The 25,379-nt window shown below is 41.1% G+C and overlaps 1 protein-coding gene across 3 annotated transcripts in view; it reads left to right on the forward strand.

Annotated features, from left to right (window-relative positions):
- The window catches only part of LOC307175830 (tumor protein D52), a 120,258-nt gene that overhangs the window by 75,954 nt on the left and 18,925 nt on the right, over positions 1-25,379 (forward strand). For all 3 annotated transcript variants that reach the window (XM_079901405.1, XM_079901403.1, XM_079901404.1), the window contains 2 exons: positions 15,122-15,237; positions 24,480-24,628. In XM_079901405.1, the coding sequence (XP_079757531.1) occupies positions 15,122-15,237; positions 24,480-24,628 (265 nt within the window). The remainder of the gene's footprint in view (positions 1-15,121; positions 15,238-24,479; positions 24,629-25,379) is intronic.

Here is a 25,379-nt window from a genome sequence, read left to right on the forward strand (position 1 = left end):
TCACTCTGGCAAAGGCCAGGGTTAGCTCAGAAAGGGTGTGTGAAGAGGCTGGGAAGTGGATCTGGTGACTTAGAAGTTTTGTTTTATAAGCCAACCAGGACGGTTGCTGTGCAGGTCGTGTTCGCACCCAGGCTACTGCCACCCCTGCAGGCCTGACCTTGGTTAACAAGGAAGGGGCAGGGGGATCTGGGCGCTTCACCTGCAGGGCTTTTCTTCTCTTGAAACGGAAACACCATCTTTGCAGAAAAGGGAAGGGAAGGGAAGGAAGAGAAAAGAGAGGAAGACAAGTCAGACTGACACTTTTGTTACACTAAAGCCGGACGTTGCTTTAGATAAAGTCATCTTGGAAATGGAGGTTTATTTCTCTACCAAGCCACACACAGAAAGCCGGTCGCTTAACCAGGAAGCTTGGCTCTCAGGACTCCACTCTAATCCAGGGTGGAAAAAAAGTAGCCCCCAGATGGCATTTGTGGGAGATTACTGGCTGGTAATCCTTCCTTGTCCTAGAAGATTAAGTCTGCTCTGGTGTAGTTGTGGTCAGCTGAGTGAGTGATTTAAAAAAATAATAAATTGTGGTTTCTTGTCAATCTGCCAGTGTCTGACATTTGCTTGAACTGTTTGTACATCGGGGCCATGTTGCGGCACCAGGTCCTCCTTTGTTTATTGAAGAAAACTCCAGCAAGCTTGGTTTCCTGTCCAGGTTGTTGCTTGTTGGCTGAAATGAACAGCAGGTGGTGACTAGAGCCTTTCCTCAGGTTGCTGGGGAGAAGTCATTTATTAAACAGCCCTCTTGTCCCAAGGGCGTGACGGCTGCACCTGGGCCAGGAAGCCAAGCTCTCAGAAACCTGGGCTTGATTTTTTTCGCGAGGTTGCCCAGTGCAGTGATCCGAGGGAATACGGGCAGAGCAGCGCTCAACCGAGGAAGAGCAGGCGGTGATAGAACTATGCGTTCTGCATTCATCTGGAATGGACAGTAGAGAGATGGATTTTTACGAGGACTACCAGTCCCCATTTGATTTTAACACAGGAGTGAACAGAAACTATCTCTACCTGTCTCCTAGTGGAAATACATCCCCACCAGGATCACCTACTCTTCAGAAGTTTGGTAACTACTAGTTTTCGAAAGTTAAGTTTGCTGTAATGAAACCTGTACACAACTTGGGATTTGCCGGGCCTTAAAATTCTTAGTGTAAAAAGGTACCGGGATATTGCTCTGTTGCCACTGGTTCGTGAAGCTGCTACAGATTCCAAGCAGAGAGCTAGATGGCTCATTAAATATTTAGAATATATGTTATATATTTAAATATATATAAATAAATGGGAACTTAGATTTTATTTTATTTATTTTTTAATCTTGTATTGGAGTGTAGTTGATTTACAGTGTTGTGTTAGTTTCAGGTGTACCGCAGAGGGATTCAGTTATACATATACATATATCTATTCTTTTGCGGATTCTTTTCCCATACAGGATATTACAGAATATTGAGTAGATTTTAAAGGTAGAACTATTTGTATGGGCATTAGAGGTCTTCTGATCACCTTGAGTTCATTGAGCTCATAAATAACAAAAATGGGGGAATCCGAACGCTTCTGGTCACCTATGTAATTTATGAAGATCCCCCCTCCCCCCAATCTTGTCTTTGCAAAAATGAGGCTTAAGCATCTGAAACACTGACTAAATTCAAGGTTCTGCTAAGGGAGGGCCTGGATTTTGTTCTGGAATACTGTGAGCAACATGCAGAGATATCCAGGTGAGAGATTTTAAGAGAAAAACTCAAAGCTGCTAGACCTTTGGAAGCAGTCATTGCTTCCCAGGTGCTGCTCTAAGATTGCTCTGCAGGCCCGGAGCCACCATCAAGGAAGGGCTCAGTTTATCGGTACCGGCAGCACGGAGCTGGAAGCAGCCTTGGCCACGTCCAGGCCAATCCCCTCACTTTACAGCTAACACTTGGAGACGGTTAAACGACCTCTGTGACTTGCCAGAGAGGTAAGCAGATTTTCCTAGAAGTTAATGTTTCCCTTACTAACGAAGAGTAGGTCACATTTCTCTCTTCTTAAGCTTAAAAAGTGGGTAAATTAGGAAAAAGATGATAAAGGCCACAACACGAAACCTAGTTGTAAGTATTTTGGGGAGCACGCTAAAGCAGCATGCCTCTCGCCATTGGTCACAATCCGTGGCCACCTGTGGGGGTGTAGTTTGGATTTCCAGGAATGGAAAATTGTTGACAGTAACAGGGTAGAGCTGATCTCCAGCAGTTGGGGACTGGCAGGCAGCAGCTGGGCGCCTGCCCCCAAAGGATGACCTCCTCCATCCTCACCTCTCAGTCCTATGTGTAGGAAATGCTTCAAGAGCAACACACAGTAGGAAGTTAGAGCTCAATGACAGAGTGAAGCCTAAGTGACATTGGCCGTGGGAGCTGGGACCGTAGTGACCTGACCTCAGTTAGATCTTGGTGATCAGTGTGCAAGGCTTCGAGATTCCCAGGAGGATTCTGCCGCTCGTTTGAGGTATCTCTCAGTCTTTTTATGTCTCTGTTCCACCTCCTTTTACTTTTCCCAGCTGTAGTATTTGCTGCCTTTGGATGTTTTCTGTTAAAACAGAAGCAGTGGGTAGGGTTGAGTGTGTCTCTAGGCAGATTTTGAACAATTACCTCCCCAATTCCTACTAGCAATCTGTAAGAGTCTGGGCTCATGGGATTCGACACAGAATGATTAAAAAAAAAAAAAAAAGCAGTGAACAACAAAAACTGAAAACAAGCTCATGTACCCACCAGTGCTCATGAGATTTATTAGTTTGTGATAATTAAAGAAAAAGGAACAGTGGAGAGAGCAGTAAAACAAATAGAAACCCCCATAAGCAGTCACCTAGTAAGAACATGGTGATTCTAAAATAAGCAAATCAAAGTGGGGATCTCCAGTCTCTGTGCCCAGGACTACTCGGGGCACAAGAAGCTTGCAAATCTGTTTGAACATCAAATGTGAGGCGTAGATGGAATGAGTACTGTCTTCTGTATGTGTGCAGCCTTTGTATTTCTAGATAGGAGTGCTTAGGATGGATTCCTACATTATAAATCCATTTAAAAGCTCACGTGGCTATTGACCACTACGCATTTTCCTAATCAGCAGACAAGTAGTACAAAAAAAGGACTGATGTTAAAAGGAACCATAGGGCTTCCCTGGTGGCGCAGTGGTTGAGAGTCCGCCTGCCGATGCAGGGGACACGGGTTCGTGCCCCGGTCGGGGAAGATCCCACATGCCGCGGAACGGCTGGGCCTGTGAGCCATGGCCGCTGGGCCTGCGCGTCCGGAGCCTGTGCTCCGCAATGGGAGAGACCACAACAGTGAGAGGCCCGCGTACCGCAAAAAAAAAAAAAAAAAAAGGAGCCATACTCAGAAAGGCTGGGAACACTGATCTGAAAAACATATTCTTTGATATTTATCCAAAATGCCATCATGGGGCAAATGAGAAGGTAACAAGATTTAATCTGTGGGTAGAATGTTCCTCAGAAGCAATCTGAGTGAAGGACAGGATGAGGGCCAGTGCCTGGAACAAAAAGAGGTCTTTTATCAGGGACTTTAAAACTCTCTTGGTACAGCCAGCCCACGTTCAGAAATGCCATATACTTCTTGATCCACAACTCTCATAGATACAAATGTCAATAGCTGAAGCAGAATCCTGTGAAACAGAACTTATCCTTACTATGTGTGATGTACTCTGATATATTATTCCATTTCTTCTTTTAAAAATGCTCATTTGGTACTGCTAAATGGATTTCACAGTGCATAGTTTGAAAAACACCGATTTCAGATTCTGGAATACAAAGCTCCATTAGGGGGGTCAGTCTTTTGTTCACTGCTTTTCCCCCAGCACCTGGAACAGTGCTTGACAGCTGTGGTTCAACAAGTATTGTTGGTTGAATGAATGAGTGAATGAATGAATGAATGAAATGAAACTGGCAAAGAGTAAATCACACTGCAGTTCATTTTACAGATGTGAACATGGAGGCCAAGAGAGGTGTTAAGTCCCTGAATCACAAAGTTTAGCCTAAGTCGGGACTCATACTCACCCTCAGTTCTCAAACCAGTGTGTGTTTTTTTTTTTTTTCCTTTGGTTTGTTTGTTTTTTGATCACAGGAAATCTCCACCTGTCTGGTAACGGATATCATACAACAGGTTAATCATTTAAGGCCTAACCTTTCCTTTGGTCAAGGGTCTTAAGTGGGGTAGTTTGTTGATTCCTCATGTGCTGCTTGGACCTGAACTTCCCATGTTGCCATGCGGTCAGCAGAGTGGCCTCACAGCTGGTTTCCTTGGCTGCGTTTTTCTCTTCCATCCTGTGAACATCTACAAGGAAAACTTCCCAAATGTTATTTATGTAGACTCACTCATTCTCTTAAGGATTTTCTAACGTACAGAAAGATGCAGCCCTAGTTTATAAAAAAAAACCCTTTGGTTATTTCTAGTGGTTTCAGGAAATAGGAACCATTTAAAACTCTGACATTTTAGTTTCGTGCTGTCGTATTTGACACTCTAACAACACGGGAAAAACTCGAACTGAAATGTCCTTTTCATTCTCTTTTATACCCCTTCTTGATTTCTACTCTGTGCCATTCTCTCTTCTTTTTAGGGAAGGAGTCATCACTTCTTGAAAGTTTTTCAGGATTGTCAAGGTCTTAAATAGCAAATATATGGTTTACAAAATAAAAATCTGAGCAGAATTGAAGAGATGTAGAACCTTCTTATTCCTACAGAGGAGATTTGAGGATGGAGTGACTTCCCCGTTGGGGATCCCCAAATTCCTCCATGGCTGACCTTTCACCCCCTTTCATGGAGTGCCCCAGTTTTGCCAGTTTTACACTTGATTGGGTCTGTGGGGACAGATGGCTCTGAAATAATTGGCTAAAGATTTTTTTTCCTCTTTCTCTCTTTTTTTGTTTTTTTAAGATGAAGGAGATTCAAGGGTCAGTTTAAGAATATCTGGAGAGAGGTTAACTGGTTTTATCAATATGATTCTGGATACAAATTTTAAAGATTCTTGGTATGGTGAAAACTGCATGCTGTGGGATTGGTTCTAACTCTTGGAACTCCAGCAAGTGTGTTGGGAAATAAAACCTTGAGATAAATTCTTTCCTCATTAACAAAGAATGTGTTCTTCATTATGTTTCTTACACACTTGTGTTAATTAGGACTTTAAAATTGTTTCTATATTAACCATAATTAGTTATTCATCTTTACAATATATTGCAGATCCAAAAAAAAAAAATCTGGAGAGGCACATGAAACATTTGAAAATATGAATGTGTTCTCCCTTTGCTGTCTTTTCTTCCTCCTCCACTCTTCCTGGGAAGTGAAGTTCGGGGAGGGTGACCTTTTTTCTTGGGCAGGAAGTTGACTGCTGTGTCGGGCCCTGTTTTCAGAGTTGAGTCCCAGGAGCACGGTGGCCCGTCTGGCCAGAGAGCTCTCTTCCCCCTTTTGCGTCGGTGCTGTCTGCCTCCCCTCCCTGGCTTGCAGGAATTTCCTCTTTGATGACCCTGTCACTGCCCAGTTCATCTCCTGGGTTCCTGGGTCGCCCCCCTGGGTGGAGTGACTCGAGTTTCCTCAGCTTTCTTGTTGCTTGCTGTCTCCATGACAATTACTCCACTCATTTTTCTCTCCTAAGGTTTTACTGTTCTCACCATGAGCAAATATGGGAAAATCACAGCCTTAAGGAGTATCAAGGTTTCACAGCCCGTGCTCCTGAATCTCTTTCTTCTGAAAATAATCAATGTCAAATAGCAGGTGTCAGAGGCTCCCTTGCCCGAAGTCAGTGGGGAACTTTTGCCCCCCTGTGGGCATTTGGCCACATCTGGAGGAGATTTCAAGACGGTTTGGTTGCTACTGCTGGGTGCAGGAGGGGCTGCTGCAGACACTGAGTGGGTGGATGCCTGGGATGCCCATGGGACGCTGCATAGGATACCCCCTGCCAAGAACTGTCCTGCTCTAAATGTCCACCATGTCACAGTTGGGAAGCCTCGTCTTAAGTGGGTCCTTTGCTTTTAGGGTCTCTTAAGGATAACCACTTTGGTGTGAGGACCTCCAAGTATTCCTCCCCCTCTTCTGGATTTTGTTACATCCGGAAACAAAGAATAAGGCACGGAAAGTTGGAGCCCCAAGCACAGACCTTTAAGGGGAAAAATTTTTATCTTGTGATCTTTGTGGATATGACCACTAAAGATATTTTGAACTATATGTTTTATATATATATATATATATATTTTTTTTTTTTTTTTTTTTTTTTTTTTTGGTGGTATCTCTAGGTTAAAAAAGGGGCTGCATATTTCTTCTTGGATATGCTTAAAGAAAACAACCCCAGAGACTGAAATTTCTTATTCTTCCTCTTGTCTTAAAGCCATCGTTGCCTCTTTGAAGACTGTGTAAGAGAGGTGTATACAGTTTTACTTTCCAGAGAAGCTTCTAGGCCTTGATTATCCTCTTACAAATTCTCCCTTGGGTAGACAGTGTTAACATTCAGACTTCAATAGCCGATACCTTACACTTCTCTTGTGGCACCTTCTTCCCTCCTAACTGAATGTTCTTGGAGGTGGCTGATGTTATATTCTTCCTGCTCTGAGACCATTAGTGCCCCACCTATTCAACCACGGAGCGTTTGCCGTGTACACACCTTCTGTGTAACGTGAAGGTAGGTGCCCTGCTCCAAATGGTAGCAATCTATTAGATTATGTATGACGCAGAGTTGTATTGCTTCAGAAAAGTGACATTTTACGTCTGTTTTAAATAGGTAAACCTTTTTAGGTGAAAGCAGTGAAGTGAGAATGAAATACATAAAATAAAAAGAGGGGCAAGGTAGACCAGGATGGGAGACGGGAATCCTATCTCTCCCTCTGACTCCACGGGGTGCCTTCCTTCAATTCATTTATTCAGAGAGTATTGCTGAGTGTCTCCTGTGTGCCAGACACTCTGCACCAGATACTGTGCGGGGCCGAAGCTACGTGTTCGGAGCGCAGTGCTAAGGTCAAATACTGCCCAGCTGGCTGTGTTCTAAGTACAGTAGGCAATATACAGAGGGGTATTAGGCCCAGAGCAGCCCGGGCCACCAGGTCTGGAGAATTTCCTCCAAGAGCAGGAGACTTTTCCTACTGGTTTATTGAAATGAATGGGACTTGGAAATAAGGAGAGGGTTTCAGGAAGAGAAAATAACATGTGCAAAGACAGGAAGGAGAGCATGATGTGGAAAGAGAGGGTGGAGGTGGTTGTACGACATCGTGAATGTAATTAATGCCGCTGACCTTCATGCTTAAAAATGGTTAAGATGGCAAATTGTATGTTATATATTTTACCATAATAAAAAAGTCAGAGGGGAAAAATAAGTAGGGGAGGCAGCTTATCTTAACTCACTTCTTAATACGTTCCTTAAAAAAAAATAAACCCGTCAAATAACATGTTTGCAGAGGAACTGCAGTTTGGAAGATGCAGTGAGCGCACGGGGGTGGGTGTGGGCGTGAGGACAGTAGCAGGAGATGGGATAGGTGGGCTCCAGATTGTCAAGAGCAGTGAGCTTTACTAGCAGGTGGGCAGCCATACAAGGACGTATGGCAGGCAAGGAGTGCCGTGGTCAGAGTCATGTTTTAGAAAGATCCCTCTGTTGGCAGGGCAGTGAATGGATTGGAGGGGACAGAGACCATCAAGGAGCTTTGGGGGCAAGAAGCTAAGCAAAACATGGGAAGAGCCTTGACTAAGGCAGGGGTAGTGGGATTGGTGGTGGAGGGTGAAGTGGACTCCTTGGGAGAGGGAGATGGAGGTGCATCTCAGAGAGGTAGGAAAAAACGCAGGGAGGACAGTGGGAGGTATCAGGACCGGAGACTTCAGAGTGAGGTTCAGTCTGCGCTACCTAGAGATGTCAGATGAGATCGTGACGGAGGACTGTCCTTAGCTGAAGGGGCGGAGGAGGGGCAGATGCTGACGGAGGGGTTGGAGAGTGATGGGAAGTGAGGAAGTGAGCTTTGTGAATCAAGCGTCGTGGAGGAGGAGAGAGGAAATCGCCAGGACGACTTGTAGGACCTAGGAAGGTGAAACAGCAAATCCTTATCGAACACTGAGTATGTGCCCACCCTTGATTTCGTGGTCTTTTAAAATATTCTTATAAAAAGAGAGCTAGGTGGAATTATTGCCTTTTTATTTATTTATTTATTTTTTTGCGGTACGTGGTCCTCTCACTGTTGTGGCCTCTCCCGTTGCGTAGCACAGGCTCCGGACGCGCAGGCTCAGCGGCCATGGCTCGTGGGCCCGGCCGCTCCGCGACATGTGGGATCTTCCCGGACCAGGGCACGAACCCGCGTCCGCCTGCATCGGCAGGCGTACTCCCAACCACTGCGCCACCAGGGAAGCCCCTGCCTTTTTATTTTTTAAACAGGTAACGGGGTTTGGGGCTCAGTTTCCTGGGGCTCAGTTCCCTGGGGCTACCATAACAAAGTGCCCCAGACCGAGCAGCTTAAAACAACAGAAATTTATTATTTTTACGGTTTTGGAGGCTGGAAGTCCAAAATCAAGGTGTCAGCGGGGCCATGCTCCCTCTGCCACCTGCAGGGACATCCTTCCTTGCCTCTTCCTAGCTCCCCGCTGGTAACCCCTGGCTTGCCTTGGCAGGCAGCTGCATCTCTCCAGTCTCTGCCCTCCAGCATCACACAGTGTGCTCCCTGTGTCTCTGTGCGCTCTGGGTCTTTATATGATGTTCTCTCCGGGTCCCAGTGTTCAGACTTCCTTTTACTTATAAGGACATCAGCCACTGGATCAGAGCCCACCTAAATCCAGTATGATATCATCTTGATTACATCTGCAACAACCCGGTTTCCAAATAAAGACACATTTATGGGTCCTGGGAGTTGGAAGTAGAAGGTATCTTTTTTTGGGGGGTGGGGGAGATGTAAGTCAACCCACAACACCATCTAGTTTTAAAAATCTCTGCCCTGTGTTTCCTGTCTTTACACAGTGAAGTGTTTGGATTTAAATGATCCAAAATTCTTTTCAGATCTAAAAGTGTATGAAAATGGTTAAAATTTTTTTAGTTGATAATCATAGAAAGTCTTGAAGGGAAATAGTTGGCCTTGATTGGAAAAAAAAAAAAAAGGTGAAAGACGAAGAACTGAAGGGAAGAGAGAACTGTTTAGGGTTCCACTATAGGGGCTGCACCCACCACACCTGAGCAGGGAGGTACCCACCAAACTCTCAACTGTGGCTTAGTTTTAATTGTAGGTTCTAAATATGTATCAAAAAAGCTTTACTTCCTTCCCTGGTTGAAATTTTTGGGACTATGTAGCAAATGGATGGCTATGCATGGGGTGGGAGGAGAATGGAGGAAAGAGAAACTTATTAGTTGGAACAAATCTTTAGCAAATAAGTCAGTTCAAGTGAAATATTTATGAACGTTTGCTTTATTTTGGGCGCTATGAGTCCTGAGGTGAAAAGATAAGAGTGTGACGTCAGGACCTTGTTTTCTGGAACTGGAGACTGTTCAAGACTGAAGTCTTTTCCCCATTATTCCTCGTTCTTCCCCACTGTTCTCACTCCTCAGACATGTTTCCACTGAAGCAAAACACTAAGAACTTCATTTTCCTCAAAGTACTAACAAATTCTCTGACGTCCAAAGTATCATGTTTCATCACATCAAAGACACCACAGATTTTACGAATTTTACGATGTACCATTATTTTATGTTTCATTAAGGGAAAAAATTGCTGCAAGTTAAACTAAAAAACAATGTTTTCACTTAAAATTAGCTTATTTTAAGTGAAAACAAATTTTATTTTAAGTAAAATTGTCACTTAAAATTTTATGCTTATTTTTTCAGATTTATTCAGACATATACATTGATCATAACACTCCTCTGCATACTTTTTTTTTTTTTTTGCGGTACGCGGGCCTCTCACTGTTGTGGCCTCTCCCGTTGCAGAGCACAGGCTCTGGACGCGCAGGCTCAGCGGCCATGGCTCACGGGCCCGGCCGCTCCGCGGCATGTGGGATCTTCCCGGACCGGGGCACGAACCCGTGTCCCCTGCATCGGCAGGTGGACTCTCAACCACTGCGCCACCAGGGAAGCCCCCGTGCATACTTTTTAAAGTCAGCTCAGTTCAAGTTTTCCTGAAACATCTTCACGTGCATCGCCTGACTTATCTGAGTTCCCTTTCAGTTAGAAATACTCCATGTCTGTTTTATTTATCTTGCTCTCACAAAACGCCTGTGATACAGCCTTTCTTAGAAGAGAGGTCTGTGATTTTTCTAAGCCGCTGACACCCATTTTGCACATTTTGAGGCATAGCTACAGGTGACAATCAGCAATGCCACAAGGACTGCCTAGCTGGCTGGCTGTACAATGATCTCCAGTTCAAAGATGTAAAATGTAGAAGAAAAAATTGTGTCTCAGGACTGAAGGGGCACCGTTCTCCTGGTTCATCCCCATCGCTCCCTTGGCAGTGAGTCTCCCACCTGGGCAGCCAACACTTCTCCTGTCCATGGGCTTCAGGCTCTCCTCCCCAGATGAAACTCTTCAGGGTGATCCCATGCATGCAACTGAAGACAGGCTGGCAATCTGTTTGCAGAACTAGAAGAAGAATTAAGCAAGTGGCTAAAATGTTAGTAACCTGATGGAACGAATTATCACTGATTTGCAGTCACTTGGGCTCGATAATGGTATCTGTGACTTTCAAGCCAGGCACCCCGTGTGTTCTCACACTTGCAGGGAACAAAAAGCCCTCTGCTTCCAGCTTCCCTTCTGACCTGCTGTTTGTTCCCCCTGCTCTTTGGAATTTCTCTACGAAAAGTGTACATGAAGGAGTAAGAGGTTAGAGTCAGAAAGACCTGCGTTTTAATTTCTGTGACTCTGGGCACATTACTGAACCTCAGAGAACCTCAGTTTCCTAATGGAAGTAAATACTGCAAATACAGCTTTGCTCATTGGGTGTTGGTTGTAAGATTCTTGCCCTTTTTTTTTTTTTTAGATAATATGTAAATGTGTCTCCCCTCACGGTGGCTGGTATATTAGATCTCAATAAATATGTCATATTTTCTCCCTCTTTGTCTTTTAAAAATAGATTTCTGTCAGACTCTGAGGAGGAACATTAAAATTAATGATCAAATAAGAATTTTTGAATTATTTGTAGTTTTTAGTAATCTATATTTAAAAAAAATTTATTGGAATATAGTTGCTTTACAAGGTTGTGTTGATTTCTACTGTACAGCAAAGTGAATCAGCTATACGTATACATATATCCCCTTTTTTGGATTTCCTTCCCATTTAGGTCACCACAGAGCACTGAGTAGAGTTCCCTGTGCTATACAGTAGGTTCTCATTAGTTATCAGTAATCTATACCGATATACATTTCCATGTCCCAACTTTCATGTTATGAATGAGAAATTAATATCTTTTTTCCAGCATGCCAGATTCTACCTCTGCAATAAATACTCTACTCTTACTGAACATATACGATATGGGATAATACCTAGAAACACATAACAAGGTTTGAGGAAACTATATGGTTGGAAATGATTAAAAGACTGCTTTTGATATACTCTACCATTTTTTACAGAGTCTTATTTATTATTGCCTCTAGGTATCTCCCAAGTCTGACCTTCAGCCCCCTACTCTTGTCTTTATTTGTGCTTTGTACAATGAATGATTTGAAGTTTTATTTTCACATTAAAATATTCAGGTTCAGAGTCCTAACTCCACCATGTATTCAGGTATGTTACCATGGGCAAGTTGCTTAACCTCTGTAAGCTTCAGTTTCCTCATCTGTAAATGGTGATGGTGATCCTTGTCTCACAGAAGGGTTGCAAGTAAATGATGTAATGTATTGGGACCACTTAGCTCAGATTTGGATATAAATAGAATGCACTTTGTGGTGGCGGCTATGGTTATTAATAATTTTCCTAAGTCATGACTGTTAGGTTTTGCAGGTGATTTCGATATCTATGTTTCTGTTCTTCCTTCATGTCCTTAATTTTCCAATTTTTTCCCTAGTCGATGATCCTAAAACAAACCTCGCCTTTAAATTTTAATATTGATAATTTGCTGCCACCTACAGGCTAATATGAAAAAAGCAGAACGTGTAATTACCAGCTTTCTTAGACTGAGTATAAAATCCCAAGGTCATCTTGGAGGTCCCGAAGCTAACTGTGGACAACCCCAGAACGCCCTTTTCTGAGATTCTTATTTTCCCTGGTAGCTCAACTAAATTCTTGATTAATATCAGAATCCTCTTAGATTCTTTCTGGAATTGGGCAGTTACGCGTAAAGCATTATTAGTAATCAGATATTGCATCTTCCCCCATAGGTAGATCTGCAAAACAGTGTTTATTAAAAAGTGTGAAAGAAGCTTTGCTATTTAAGGCATGGTTTAGCACCTGAGTTTTTTGTTTGTTTATTTATTTATTTGGCTGCATCGGGTCCTGGTTGCGGCACCCAGGCTCTCGGTAGTGGTGCGCAGGCTCTAGAGCGCGCAGGCTTGGTTGCCCTGCGTCATGTGGGATCTTAGTTCCCTGACCGGGGATCAAACCTGCATCCCCTGCATTGGAAGGCAGATTCTTAACCATGGACCACCAGGGAAGTCCCAGCACCTGAGTTTTCTTGCGCTTTGTTGGGTCCTGTCCTAGTTGGAGAACTTGAGAGGGTCTGAGCAAAACATTAAAAATAAAATAATGTTTGAAATGAACTCTGTTGTGGTTCTTATTCTCTTGCCTCATACGATTGCTGCCTGTATGCTTGTATCCCATCCTCAGTCTCACGCTCCTTTGTCGAATAATCTGGTATAGGGCATACATTAGCAAGCGCACATGGACCCTCCTCAGTGGTTTCTGGCCGTACATAGCACGGCACCGTGTCCGCAGTTTGATATGACTCAAGCTGGAGTAAGAGGTTCCAGTGCCAGATAGCAGGGGATGGGGCCAGTGAGGCTTGTGTGCTAAACTACGTGGTCGAAGTTGCTTTGAAAAGGACAAGGAGCTACTAAAGGAACCATTTTAAGCTGGAGAGTGACATGATGAGATTTCTATCAGTACTTGGGCAATCTGCTTGAAGATATTTTAGAGGGGACCCGCAGAAGCAGCTATTCATGGAGGCTTTCGATCCACTGATTGTACCTGTCACGTATTGTCTTTGCATGAGAGGACTTGAAGGAGATCCTATTTGCCACTCTAGTTTGTGGTTTTTGAATTGTTTTATTTGTGTTACTTTTATGCCTTTAACAATTCTGTAAACACCTTTCAGGTAGGCACTGTTATGCTACTAATTATTGTTATTGTAATTATCAACTGCTCTTATGCAGTTAATATACAATAGATCATGTGCAAGTGTCTGTACCTTTTACACAATGTACGTACGTATACCCCTCCCGGGCTTGCCATGGCGCTGGCTGCTTGTCAAACAGCGTGCTCGTTCTCTGTCGGTCTTCCTCTCTGCCTGCCTCTTAAGTCTGTCATCTGCCACCTGGCATCCTGCTTTGGGCGGATGCCACATTGCCACTGTGGTGAAACCAGCTCTTCCCAGAAGTGGACGTGAGGGCTGGTGGGGAACAGTGTGGTCCCTGGAATGCTCACTGGCAGAAAGAGGCAAAGAGCAGGAAGAGGAGGAGACCTTTTCCTGGTTCCCCGTGCAAAAAAGCTGTTGCCAGAGGAGACTGTGAACGCCCACAGCTGGGGCATGGGAATGGGTGGCAGGACTGCGACCAGGGTAAGGCGAGCGAGCCCTCGCCTCAGGTGTAGAATTTAAGGGGGCATCGAAAAGCCCTGCAATCAAGATGAGTATTATGTTAATGCGGTGTTTTAAGAAGATTAAAATGGAAGGAATCCATGATGAACAACATACTAGCATTTTAAATAAAGACGAGATCAGTAACAGTGCTATGAAAAGCCACCTTTGGAGCCTGAGGCAAAAGGAAAAATCATACTGAGCCTGTCTATTTAAAAATTTGGTACTTTGTTCACCGTGGATTCTTTGAATTAACTTTGATTTTTTAAAAATATTACATTAAAACATTAAAATAATTTATATTGAGGTTTTTTAGTGCCCTCTTAAATTTATCACCCAAGGTTCAGGGGCCTCACTGCCCACGCTCTTAGCCTTGTACTTGGTTGGTTGGGCAGAAGAGAGGGGAGACTTGCCGAGAGGCAGGTGGCTTCCTGGCTACTCTCTGAAAATACCGAGTTCTTCCTGATGGATGAGTAGACATTGGCTCTGTTCCAGGGCAATGGGTGTGGCAGGATTGGTCATAAATAGTGTTTTGGTAGAAATATTATGTGGGTGTTGGTCATTTCTCTGAGTATATAATTTAGGATTTTTAAAAGGGTATCTGGATGAGATACATATTTTTTAAAAGCTACAAGAAGGTGTCTCCTACTTCCACTAACTAAGGGAAAGAAATGGAATAAAATTTCTTTAGATAGTTCTTCACTGAGGCTGTTAAGAGTTGAATCTGATTAGTAGAGGAAGCTAAAGACATTTACAGTCTCCTTCCTTTGGTTACTATGAATTATTAGTCATGCTGATTGACTAGTTAAGCATTTAAGGTCTTGGGAAGATCCCATTCTTGGCCTCTTAACTCTTCTGCTTTGCAGTAACTATATTGTGACTGGAGAAATGAACAGAAGCAGAGAGGGTGCTGTATTTTTTTTTTTTTTTTTTTTTTTTTTGCTGCGGTATGCGGCCCTCTCACTGTTGTGGCCTCTCCCGTTGCGGAGCACAGGCTCCGGACGCTCAGGCTCAGCAGCCATAGCGCATGAGCCCAGCCGCTCCGTGGCATGTGGGATCTTACCGGACCGGGGCACGAACCCGTGTCCCCTGCATCGGCAGGCGGACTCGAAACCACTGCGCCACCAGGGAAGCCCGGCGCTGTAGTTTTTAAATTCATATTTTGGCAGGGTGTCATTTGTTGGTTTTTAGTGGTTAGGTCAGACTTTTTTTTTTGGTGTGTTCCTGGGACAGCCACATCATTTGAAGGTGTAGAAAAATGAGGTGTGGCTCTAACCTAATTGGCTTTATTCTGGCTGGGGCAGTGGAGGAGCCCAAAGGAGAATTTTACTTAGCTTTCATACCTTACAGACTTTTTTTTTTTTTTTTTAAATCTCCAACAAGGTCTACTGAGAACAGACCCAGTACCCGAGGAAGGAGAAGATGTTGTTGCCACTATCAGTGCCACTGAGACCCTATCAGAGGAGGAGAGAGAAGAGCTAAGAAGAGAACTTGCAAAGGTAAAGGCGCAATCCTTCTGGAACTTCATGTTTTGCACTTACTATATTGTCTTTTGTTTTTCTAAAGCACATGGTAATATCGTAGACTCAGGGCAGAGAAAGCAACATGTGTTTACTCTCCTAGAGATCTTGAGTGGGGGAGAAGAGATGAGGGAGTGTGAGATCAGTTGGTTTTTATATGAGGGAAGGTAGGTACAGGTAAAGTGGATCTGAGAAGTAGGGTGTGAAGTGGGAAATGGATGAGGGCTACTAGTGAATATCTTCTAAGCGACCTCACTAACCCCGATGCGCTTGGCTTTTCGGCTGCTTCACTGACTTTTTTCTCCCCTTGGCAGTGTTGTGGATAGAGGTCCTTTGAACCTTCTTTCCATACCTTCCTCTCTTTTTTTTTTCTTAAAAGCAACCATTGTAAAGTGTACAGTTCAGTGGCATTCAGCATATTCACAGTGCTGTGCAATTATCATCTCTATCTAGCTCCAAACATTTTTAGCACATCCAGACGAGACCTCATATCACTAAGCTGGCATCCCGTTTTCCCTTCCTTAGCCCCTGGTGACAATTAATCTGCTTTCTCTCTCTATGGATTTACCTATTCTGAATATTTCATTTAAATGGAATCACATATCATGTGACTTTTGGTATCTGGCTTTTATCATTTAGTATAATGTTTTTGAGGTTCATCCTTGTTGAGCTTGTATTGGTACTTCACTGCTTTTTTGTGGCTGAATAATATTCCATTGTATTTATCTTCTGTATTTTGTTTATCTGTTCATCTGTTGATGGACATTTGGGTGGTTTCCACCTTTTGACTATTGTAGATACTGAGCTAAGGGATATTTGTGGAAAACTACTTGTTCGAATACCTATTTCTAATTCCTTTGGGATATACCCAGAAGTAGAATTGCTCGTCACATGGTAATTCCATGGGTAACTTTTTTTTCAGACCTGCCAGACTGTTTTCACAGCAGGGACACCATTTCACATCTCCATCAGCAACTTCTGTACATCCTTGCCAGCATTTTTTATTTTCTGTCTTTTTGACTATAGCCATCTTAGTGAGTGTAAAGTGGTATCTCATTGTGGTTTTGATTTGTATTTCACTAATGACGAATGATATTGAGCATCTTTTCATGTGCTTATTAGTCGTTTATATGCCTTCTTTGGAGAAATGTCTATTCAAACCTCTGCCATGCTCTTAAAACATTATTTGCCTTTTTGTTGTTGAGATGTAAGAGCTCTTCCTATATCCTGGATACTAGACCCTGATCAGAAATGTAATTTGCAACATTTTCTCCCATTCCATACATTGTCCTTTTACTTTCTTCATAGTGTCTTTTAAAAAAAAAAACTTATTTGGCTGTGCTGGATCTTAGTTGCGGCATGCGGGATCTTTAGTTGCATCATGTGGGATCTAATTCCTTGACCAGGGATCAGACCTGGGCCCCCTGCATTGGGGGCACAGAGTCTTAGCCACTGGACCACCAGGGAGGTCCCTCTTCATAGTGTTTTAATGCACGAAGGTTTTAAAGTCTGATGAAGTCCAGTTTATTTTTTCTCTAGTTGCTTGTCCTTTTGGCATTACATCTAAGAATCCATTTCCCAAACTCAAATCATGAAGATTTACACTATGTTTTCTTCTAAAACTTCTCTCCTATATATAAGCCTGTGATCCATTTTGAGTTAATTTTTGTGTATGGTTTGTGGTAGGGTTCAACTTCATTCTTTCACATGTGACTTTAGTTTTGTTAGCACCACTTGTTGAGAGATTATCCTCAGTGAATGCTCTTGGCATTCTTGTCAAAAATCATTTCACATAGATGTAAAGGTTTCTTTCTGGACTCTCAATTCTGATATATTCATCTATATGTCTGTCCTTCTGAGTATACCACACTCTTTTGATTACTATAGCTCTGTAGTAAGTTTTGAAATCGAGACGTGTGACTTTTTCACCTTTTTCTTCTTTTTCAAAATTGTTATTTAAGGTCTCTTGCAATTCTATATGAATTTAGAATCTACTTTTCTACCCACAAAAAAATGCCATTGGGATTTTGATAGGACTTGTATTGAATCTGAGGATTGATTTCGGGGAGTATTGCCACCTTAACAATATTAAATCTTACACTCCATGAATGTGGAGTATTTTTTCATTTGTTTAGATCTTCTTTAATTCCTTTTAGCAATGTTTTATAGTTTTCAGTGTACAAATCTTATACTTCCTTAGTTAACCTTATATTGAAGTATTTTATTCTTTTTGATGTGATTATAAATGGAATTTTCTTAATTTACTTTTCAGAGTTTTCATTGCTACTGTATAGAAATACAGCTGAAGTTTCCATGTTAATCTTGTATACTGCAACTTTGCTGAATTTGCTTATTAGCTCTAATAGATTTTTTGTGCATTATTTAAGAATTTTCTGTATATAAGATAATGCAGTTATCTTATATCTTATATTTTCTGCAGTTAAAGGTCATTTTACTCTTCCTTTCCATTTTAGATGCCTTTATTTATTTTTCTTCCCTATTGATCTGGATGAAACCTCAGTGCTATGTTGATTAGCAGCGGTGACAGTGGGCATCCCTGTCTTGTTCCTAATCTTGGGGGAAATGCTTTCAATATTTCCCCATTCAGTATGGTGATAGCTTTTGTTTTTTTTTATAAATGCACTTATTCATGTTGAGGAAGTTCCCTTCTCTTCCTAGTTTGTTCAGTGTTTTTTTCATGTTTTTTGTCAAATGCTTTTCTGCACCTTATTAAGATGATCATGTGTTCATCTTAATTCAATTAATATGGTATATTACATTGATTGATTTTCATATGTTGAATCATCCTTGCATTCCTAGGATAAATCCCACTTTATCCTAGGTGTATGTATTCTAGGTCATGGTGTATAATCCTTTTAATATGCTTCTGGATTTGGTTTGCTAGTATTTTGCTGAGTATTTTTGCACCTATATTCATGGGAGGGATTGACTTGAAGTTTTCTTGTGATATCTTTGTCTGGCTTTTGTATCATAGTAATGGTTGGCCTCTTGGAATGAGTTAGGAAGTTTTCCATTCTCTTCTATTTAGTGGAAGAATTTGAGAAGAATTGGCCTTATTTCTTCTTTGTTTGGTAGAATTCACCAGTGAAGCCTTCTGGTCTTGGACTTTTCTTTGTTGGAAGATTTTTGATTATTCGTGCGATTGCTTTACATGTTATAGATATGTTCAGATTGTCTATTTCTTCTTGGGTCAGTTTTGACCATTTGTGAATTTCTAGGATTGCATCCATTTCATTTAGATTATCTAGTTTGTTGGCATACAATTGTTCATAATATTTTCTTATAATCCTTTTTATTTCTATAAGGTTGGTAGTAGTGTCACCACTTATACTTCTGATTTTAGTTACTTGCATCTTCTCTTGTTTTTTTTTCCTCTGTCAGTCTAGCTAAAGGTTTGTCAATCTTGTTGACCTTTTCAAGGAACAGCCTTTGACATCATTGATTTTTTGCTATTGTTTTTCTATTCTCTATTTTGCTTATATTTAATCTTTATTATTCTCTTTTGTTAGATTTGGGTTTAGTTTACACTTCTTTTTCTAGATCTGTAAGGGTGTAGAGTTAGGTTCTTGATTTGAAATCCTCTTTATTAATGTAGGCATTTGCAGCTATAACTTTTCCTCTGAGCGCTACTCCTACTACTTCTCATAAGTTTTAATATACTGTGTGTTTGTTTTCATTTGTCTCAAGGTATTTTGTAATTTCCTTTGTGATTTCTTCTTTGACTCATTGGTGGTTTAAGAGTGTGCTGTTTAATTCTGATACATTTATGAATTTTCCAATTTTCATTTTGTTTTTGATTTCTAGTTTCATTCCATTATGGTTGATAAAGATATTTGTATGATTTTAAATTTACTGAGACTTGTTTTGTTGCCTAACATATGCTCTGTCCTGGAGAATGTTCCATGTACATTTGAGAAGAAGGTGTATTCTACTGTTTTTGGGTGAGGTGTTCTATTTATGTCTGTTAGCTCTAGTGGGTTTATAGTGTTGTTCAGGTTTCCTGTTTCTTTTTCACTTATCTGTTTGTTCAATCCACTTTTTTTACATCAGATTTTATAAACTAGGTGGGGATAGGATGGGCAAGGCAGATTGGTGATAAGCCCTACGAGGAGAGTAAGAATTAAAAATTTTGAGTATGTGGTACATGCCTAATATTGTTATTTTGAAAAGATAAAACAAAAATACTTTTTCCACAAGCTATTTATGTTTAGTGCAGAAACAAAAAAAATCAAAGAAAATTAAAATTACCTACAGTGTAAAAGATTTAGATTATCTGTTTCCAGATTTCCAGACTTTTTGCTATCTGTGCATTGCTATAACATATTTCAGTATTTTATGAAGGCATCAGAATACACATCTGTAACTTTTTTTCACTTAACTGAATTTCAAAAAAAAATTTGTGCTAGTAAATAATCTTCTAAAACATCATTTTAAGTTGCTGCATAGCCCATTTTTTAATTGCTTCAAGCTCATTTTTAGTTAATGGGCATATTATTTATAAACATTTAGTTGTTTCCCTTTTTTGCTATTATGAACAGTATTTTGATGGAAGTACTTACATATAATCCTTTAGGCACCTCTTTAATTAGTTCTTTAGAATAAATTCCTAGAAGTAGAATCCCTGGGTCTACTGGGTTTTAAGGTCGCAGAGTCATTCCCGTGTACACCAACAAGGCCAAAATGCTATCCAGAAGATTTCTCATAGTATGTGAGAGAGTAGTTTTTCCAAATCCTTGCCTGCTCTCAGTATAATTATGTCATTATCAGTAATATTAACCTAACAGTAGTAGCTCTTAATATAGGTCTAAATCTCCCAATAGATTATGTAATGTTATTTAACAAATGAAGTTATCAGACATATGATATGTAAACGTTTTCCCCCATTCTGTGTGTTTTCCTTTTCACTTTCTTTTCACCCTTTGACACACAGAAGTTTCTAATTTTGATGAAGTTGAATTTATCTGTTTTTCCTTTGGTGATTTGGGCTTTAGTTGTCACATGTCAGGAACCATTGCCTAATCCAAGATTATGGAGATTAAGGTCATAAGGTAATGCACTGCAGCACTGAGTCTTGTGTCCAGGTCTTCATGAACTCTGATGCATGTGCACTTATCCTTTTATTTGTGTAGTATTCACGTTTTATCAGAAGTTTATTCAGTTTTTCTGAAAACTCCATGAGATATGGCAGATATACTATTACTTTACCTCATATCATATATGACATTGTGATATCACAGTATTATCATAATAATCATGATATCATAATAATGATAATAAGATATAATAAAATTATTTACATTTAAAGAAAATGGTAAGGTTCAGTTTTTTTACATTAGAGTCACTGCTTGAAATAGTTGTAGAAATTAAATAAAATGGAGATAAAAAACATTAGTTTTTTTTACTCCTTTTTGAGATATAATTTACACGCCATCAAATTCATCCTTTTAAAGTATACAGTTCCTTGATTTATATATATTCACAAGGTTATACAACTATCACTACTACCTAATTCCAGAGCATTTTCATCACCCCAGAAAGGAACCCTGTTCCCATTAGCGTTCACTCCCAATCTTCCCTCTCCCCAGTCTCTGGTAACCACTAATCTACTTTCTATTTCTATAGATTTGTCTATTCTGGGCATTTCCTATAAATGGAATCAAACAACATGTGGTCTTTTGTGACAGGCTTCTTTCACTTAGTATAATGTTTCCAAGGTTGACCCATGTTGCAATCATCAGTGCTTCATTCCTTTTTATGGCTGAATAATATTCTGTTGTATAGGTATATACCACATTTTGTTTATTCATTCATCAGTTGTTGGATATTTAGATTGTTTCTACTTTTTGGCTATTATGAATCATGCTACTGTGAACTTTCATGTACAGGTTTTTGTTTGAACATATGTTTTCAGTTCTCTTATTATATACCTAAGAATGGAATTTCTGGGTCATATGGTAACTCCATGTTTAACTTTTTGAGGAACTATTGAACTGTTTTGCTGCCAAACTGCACAATTTTACATTCCCACCAGCAATGTATGGGGGTTCCAATTTCTCTACATCCTTGTCAGCACTTGTTATTGTTTGTCTTTTTGATTACAGCCATCCTAGTGGGGGTGAAGTAGTATCTCATTTGCACTTCTCTAATTACTAATGAATGGTATTGGCCATCTTTTCATATGATTATTGGTCATTTATATATCTTCTTTGGCAGAATGTCTATTTAAATCCATTGTCCATTTTAATTGGATTATTTGCCTTTCTGTTATTGAGTTGTAAGTGCTCTTTATGTATTTTGCATTCTAGACCCTTATCAGATATATAATTTGCAAGTATTTTCCCCATTCTTTTAGTTGTCTTTTTACTTTCATGATGCTGGCCTTTGAAACACATCAGTTTTAAATTTTGAGGATGTCAATTTATCTATTTTTTCTTTGGTTGCTTGTGCTTGAGGTATCATATCTAAGAGATGCTGCCTAATCCAAGGTTATTAAGATTTACCTCTGTGTTTTCTTCTAAGAGTTTTATTGTTTAGCTTTTTCATTTAGATTTCTGATCTATCTTAATTTTTATATATGGTCTGACTTAGGGATCCAACCTCATTCCTTTGCATATGGAAATTCAGTTGTCCCAGCACCATTTGTGGGAAAAAAATGACTCTTTTCCACTGACTTATCTTGGTACCTTGGTTGAAAATCAGTTGGCCATAAATGTGCAGGTTTATTTCTGGACTCTTAATTCTACAACACAATCTTAATTACCATAGCTTTGTAGTAACTTTTCCACTCATTATTCCATAATTAAGGAATTATTGCTACGGTATTCTGAGCTTGAGCTAGGTAGGTATGTTAATAGCACAGTCAACAACAAAAGCAGGGAACGTACTGGGTCATGTATTGTTCAGAAAGATTTACAGTGGCCTTTCTTCCTAACATTCATTAGGGCAAGTGAATACCTCAGGGATGGGTCAAGGGGTAGAAAACTTAACCTTTAAGTCTAGTCTTTGAAGTATCTGAAATTTGGAGTTCAGGTAAAGAGAAATATTAGAAAGCTAACGATGTGTAATGAGAATTAGCCAGTAAACTGAGAAGTGGACTCAGAAAACCTGAGTTAAAATTCTGGTTCCTACATTATTAGTTTGGTGACTTAGGGCAAGTCATTTAATTTACTTGATTTTGAACCTTATTCATCACTGTTGCCCTTTTCTTCTCATATTCCACTTTGTCAATATACTTCTCAAACTGTGACTTCCCAAAAGGGTACAGTATGTGTGGTCCTGTCTCATAAGCACAGAGGATTATTTTTGTTATGGGCCTGTATTCTAATTAAGGCCATCTGAGAGTATGTTATTCTTTTTTTTTTTTTTCTTTGGCAGCTGCAGCCACATCACATTTGATTTATCCTTCTTTCCTTTTGTTGAGTACTGTCAGTCCGCTTAACAATACTCTGTTGTTTTTACAGGCCATGTTGTCTTTGAGCTCATAGAAGTGTTGTGTAGGTCGAGACTAAGAATATGGCTTTGCCACAAGCCAAGAGAAGCATTCTTCTAAGGGTCTTGAATATTAATGACTGTATGGTCGTCCCTCGGTATCTGCAGGGGGTTCATCCCAGGACCCCTGTGGATATCAAAATCCACAGACGCTCAAGTCCCTTTTATAAAATGGTGTAGTATTTGCATAAAACCTATGCACGTCCTTCCATACGCTTTAAATCGTCTCTCGATTACTTATAATACCTAAGGCAATGTAAATGCTATATAAGTACGATGTAAATGCTATGTAGATAGCTGCCGGCACGTGGCAAGTTCAGGTTTTGTTTTTATGGAACTTTTTTTTTCCGAATATTTTCAGTCTGCAGTTAGTTGCGTCTGTGGATGTGGAACCCGTGGATACAGAAGGCCAACTGTACTTTAGGGACCCAGTTTTTCAACTTCCTGGGACAAAAGTCTTTTCCACCAGGTGTCTCTTCCTCTCTGTGGGTCTGCCCTTTCCCTCTGTTATCCTGGCTTAGGCTTTTCCTCTACTCTGTAAGTCTTTTTTTTTTTTTTTCTTCATAGCTTCTGTTTATAGTTTTGGCCTCCTCAAGTATATTTAAGCTTCTGTAACATCTCAAAATCTCACTGAGCCCCACCTGTATCTCAGGGCTTCTTTATCCAAGCTTCTACTCTCAGTGTAATCATAGTTTCTCAAACTACATTCTTTATATTTATTTATTTATTTATTTATTTTTGGCTGCATTGGGTCTTCGATGCTGTGCGCAGGCTTTCTCTAGTTCGGGTGAGCGGGGGCTACTCTTCGTTGCAGTGCGCGGGCTTCTCATTGCGGTGGCTTCTCTGGTTGCAGAGCACGGGCTCTAGGTGCGTGGGCTTCAGTAGTTGTGGCTCGTGGGCTTTAGAGCGCAGGCTCAGTAGTTGTGGCGCACAGGCTTAGTTGCTCCGCGGCATGTGGGATCGTCCCAGACCAGGGCTCGAACCCGTGTCCCCTGCATTGGCAGGCGGATTCTTAACCACCGCGCCACCAGGGAAGCCCTTAAACTACGTTCCTGAATGAGACTGGCTGGTGGCCACTTGATGGGTTGGCTGACCTTGGGTTGGGAGCCCATTTCTAACCACCAAGCTGAGGCTGGTCAGTCAGCATCAGAGGGTCCACACCTCTGCAGGACTCTCTGGGGGAGACGGTGTGGTTTATTTATGCTTGTGACTTCAGCAGGTACGGAGGCTGACAGTGTGAGCTCCAGTTTATACTAGAGTATAAACTCCTATGAAATATGCAAGAAAGTTGGATTTTGATTTGGCATGGTTGTGTGTATTTTGGTGGGGATGGAGATTAGTTTGACTTAATACACAGATGTGGGTTTTTATGGGCATTCAAGCAGCAGTGTTCAGCTGGCAATGCAGACCCAGCAGTCGGGAGAGTGGCTGTTAGTTTGAATATTATCTGCGTGGGGGTTTGAGCCCTCAGCCTCTGTGAGGTAACTGGGGACGACTCAAGATGGAAATATAGAGAAGAGAGGAAAGCAGCTTTACAGGAGAGATCAACGTGTAAACTGGTTTACGTAACAATGTATCATATGTTGTTTTTAAAGAGGCAGATAAATGAATCAAAAATGTTTTAAAATGACTAGAATTTTGAGTATAGTTTTGTGCTAACCATCTTAACTTTTTGAATGACTGTATACCTACCCCAACCCTCTTCCTCACAGGTAGAAGAAGAAATCCAGACTCTGTCTCAAGTGTTAGCAGCAAAAGAGAAGCACCTAACGGAGATCAAGCGGAAACTCGGGATCAATTCGCTCCAGGAACTAAAACAGAACATCGCCAAAGGGTGGCAAGATGTGACAGCCACGTCTGCGTATGTTCCCTTGATTCTACATTGTTCTAGAAACTGTAAAGGACACTTTGCCCTTTTTGTCTGGGGACGGGATCGAAAGGCACTGAGGACGTTTCTGCAGCTTTTCTCTGTACTGCGCAGGGCACTGCCCGTTCCACCCCCCGTCCCCCCATTCTCAAGTGTATCTGACCCTTCTCTAACTTCAGTCTTTCAGACTGTTCTAGGGAACAGAAAGAAAACCAGCCTCATACGTGAGTTGAAGAAATAAAATCTAAGCTCTAAAAACGTTATATATCGACTTACCAGATATATACATGAGTCGCTTAATCCTCAGAATAACCCAGTAGAGTGGGTAGTGAGATAGCCCTAGATAAGGAAACAGGAGCAGATAAGTTTTGAGGTCACAAACCTCTCAAAGTATGGAGGCAGGATTTGAACTCAGGTCTGGTCCAGTACAGAGCCAGTCTTTTTTTTTTTTACCCTGTTCTATACATACCATAAGATTCTCAGGTCACCATCTCTGATGTATGCTGGTGGCAGAGGACCACCCCTTAATCTTTTGGTCTTTTTGGTCACATGGTTTTGATCCAACATTTTCATGATGCAGTTTTGTTTCCCGACACAAGGAGGAGCAGGCTTGTAGTGACAGTCTCCGAACTGTGTTCTCTGTTCAGTCCCATCTGCTGAGCTGGTGACCAGCAGCAGTGAGGCTGACTGCATCCTGACATGACAGCACGAGGGTGACCACCTCCACTTTCTGCCCATATAAATA

Source organism: Stenella coeruleoalba (genome assembly GCF_951394435.1).
Source record: "Stenella coeruleoalba genome assembly, chromosome: 17".
NCBI lineage: Eukaryota > Metazoa > Chordata > Mammalia > Artiodactyla > Delphinidae > Stenella > Stenella coeruleoalba.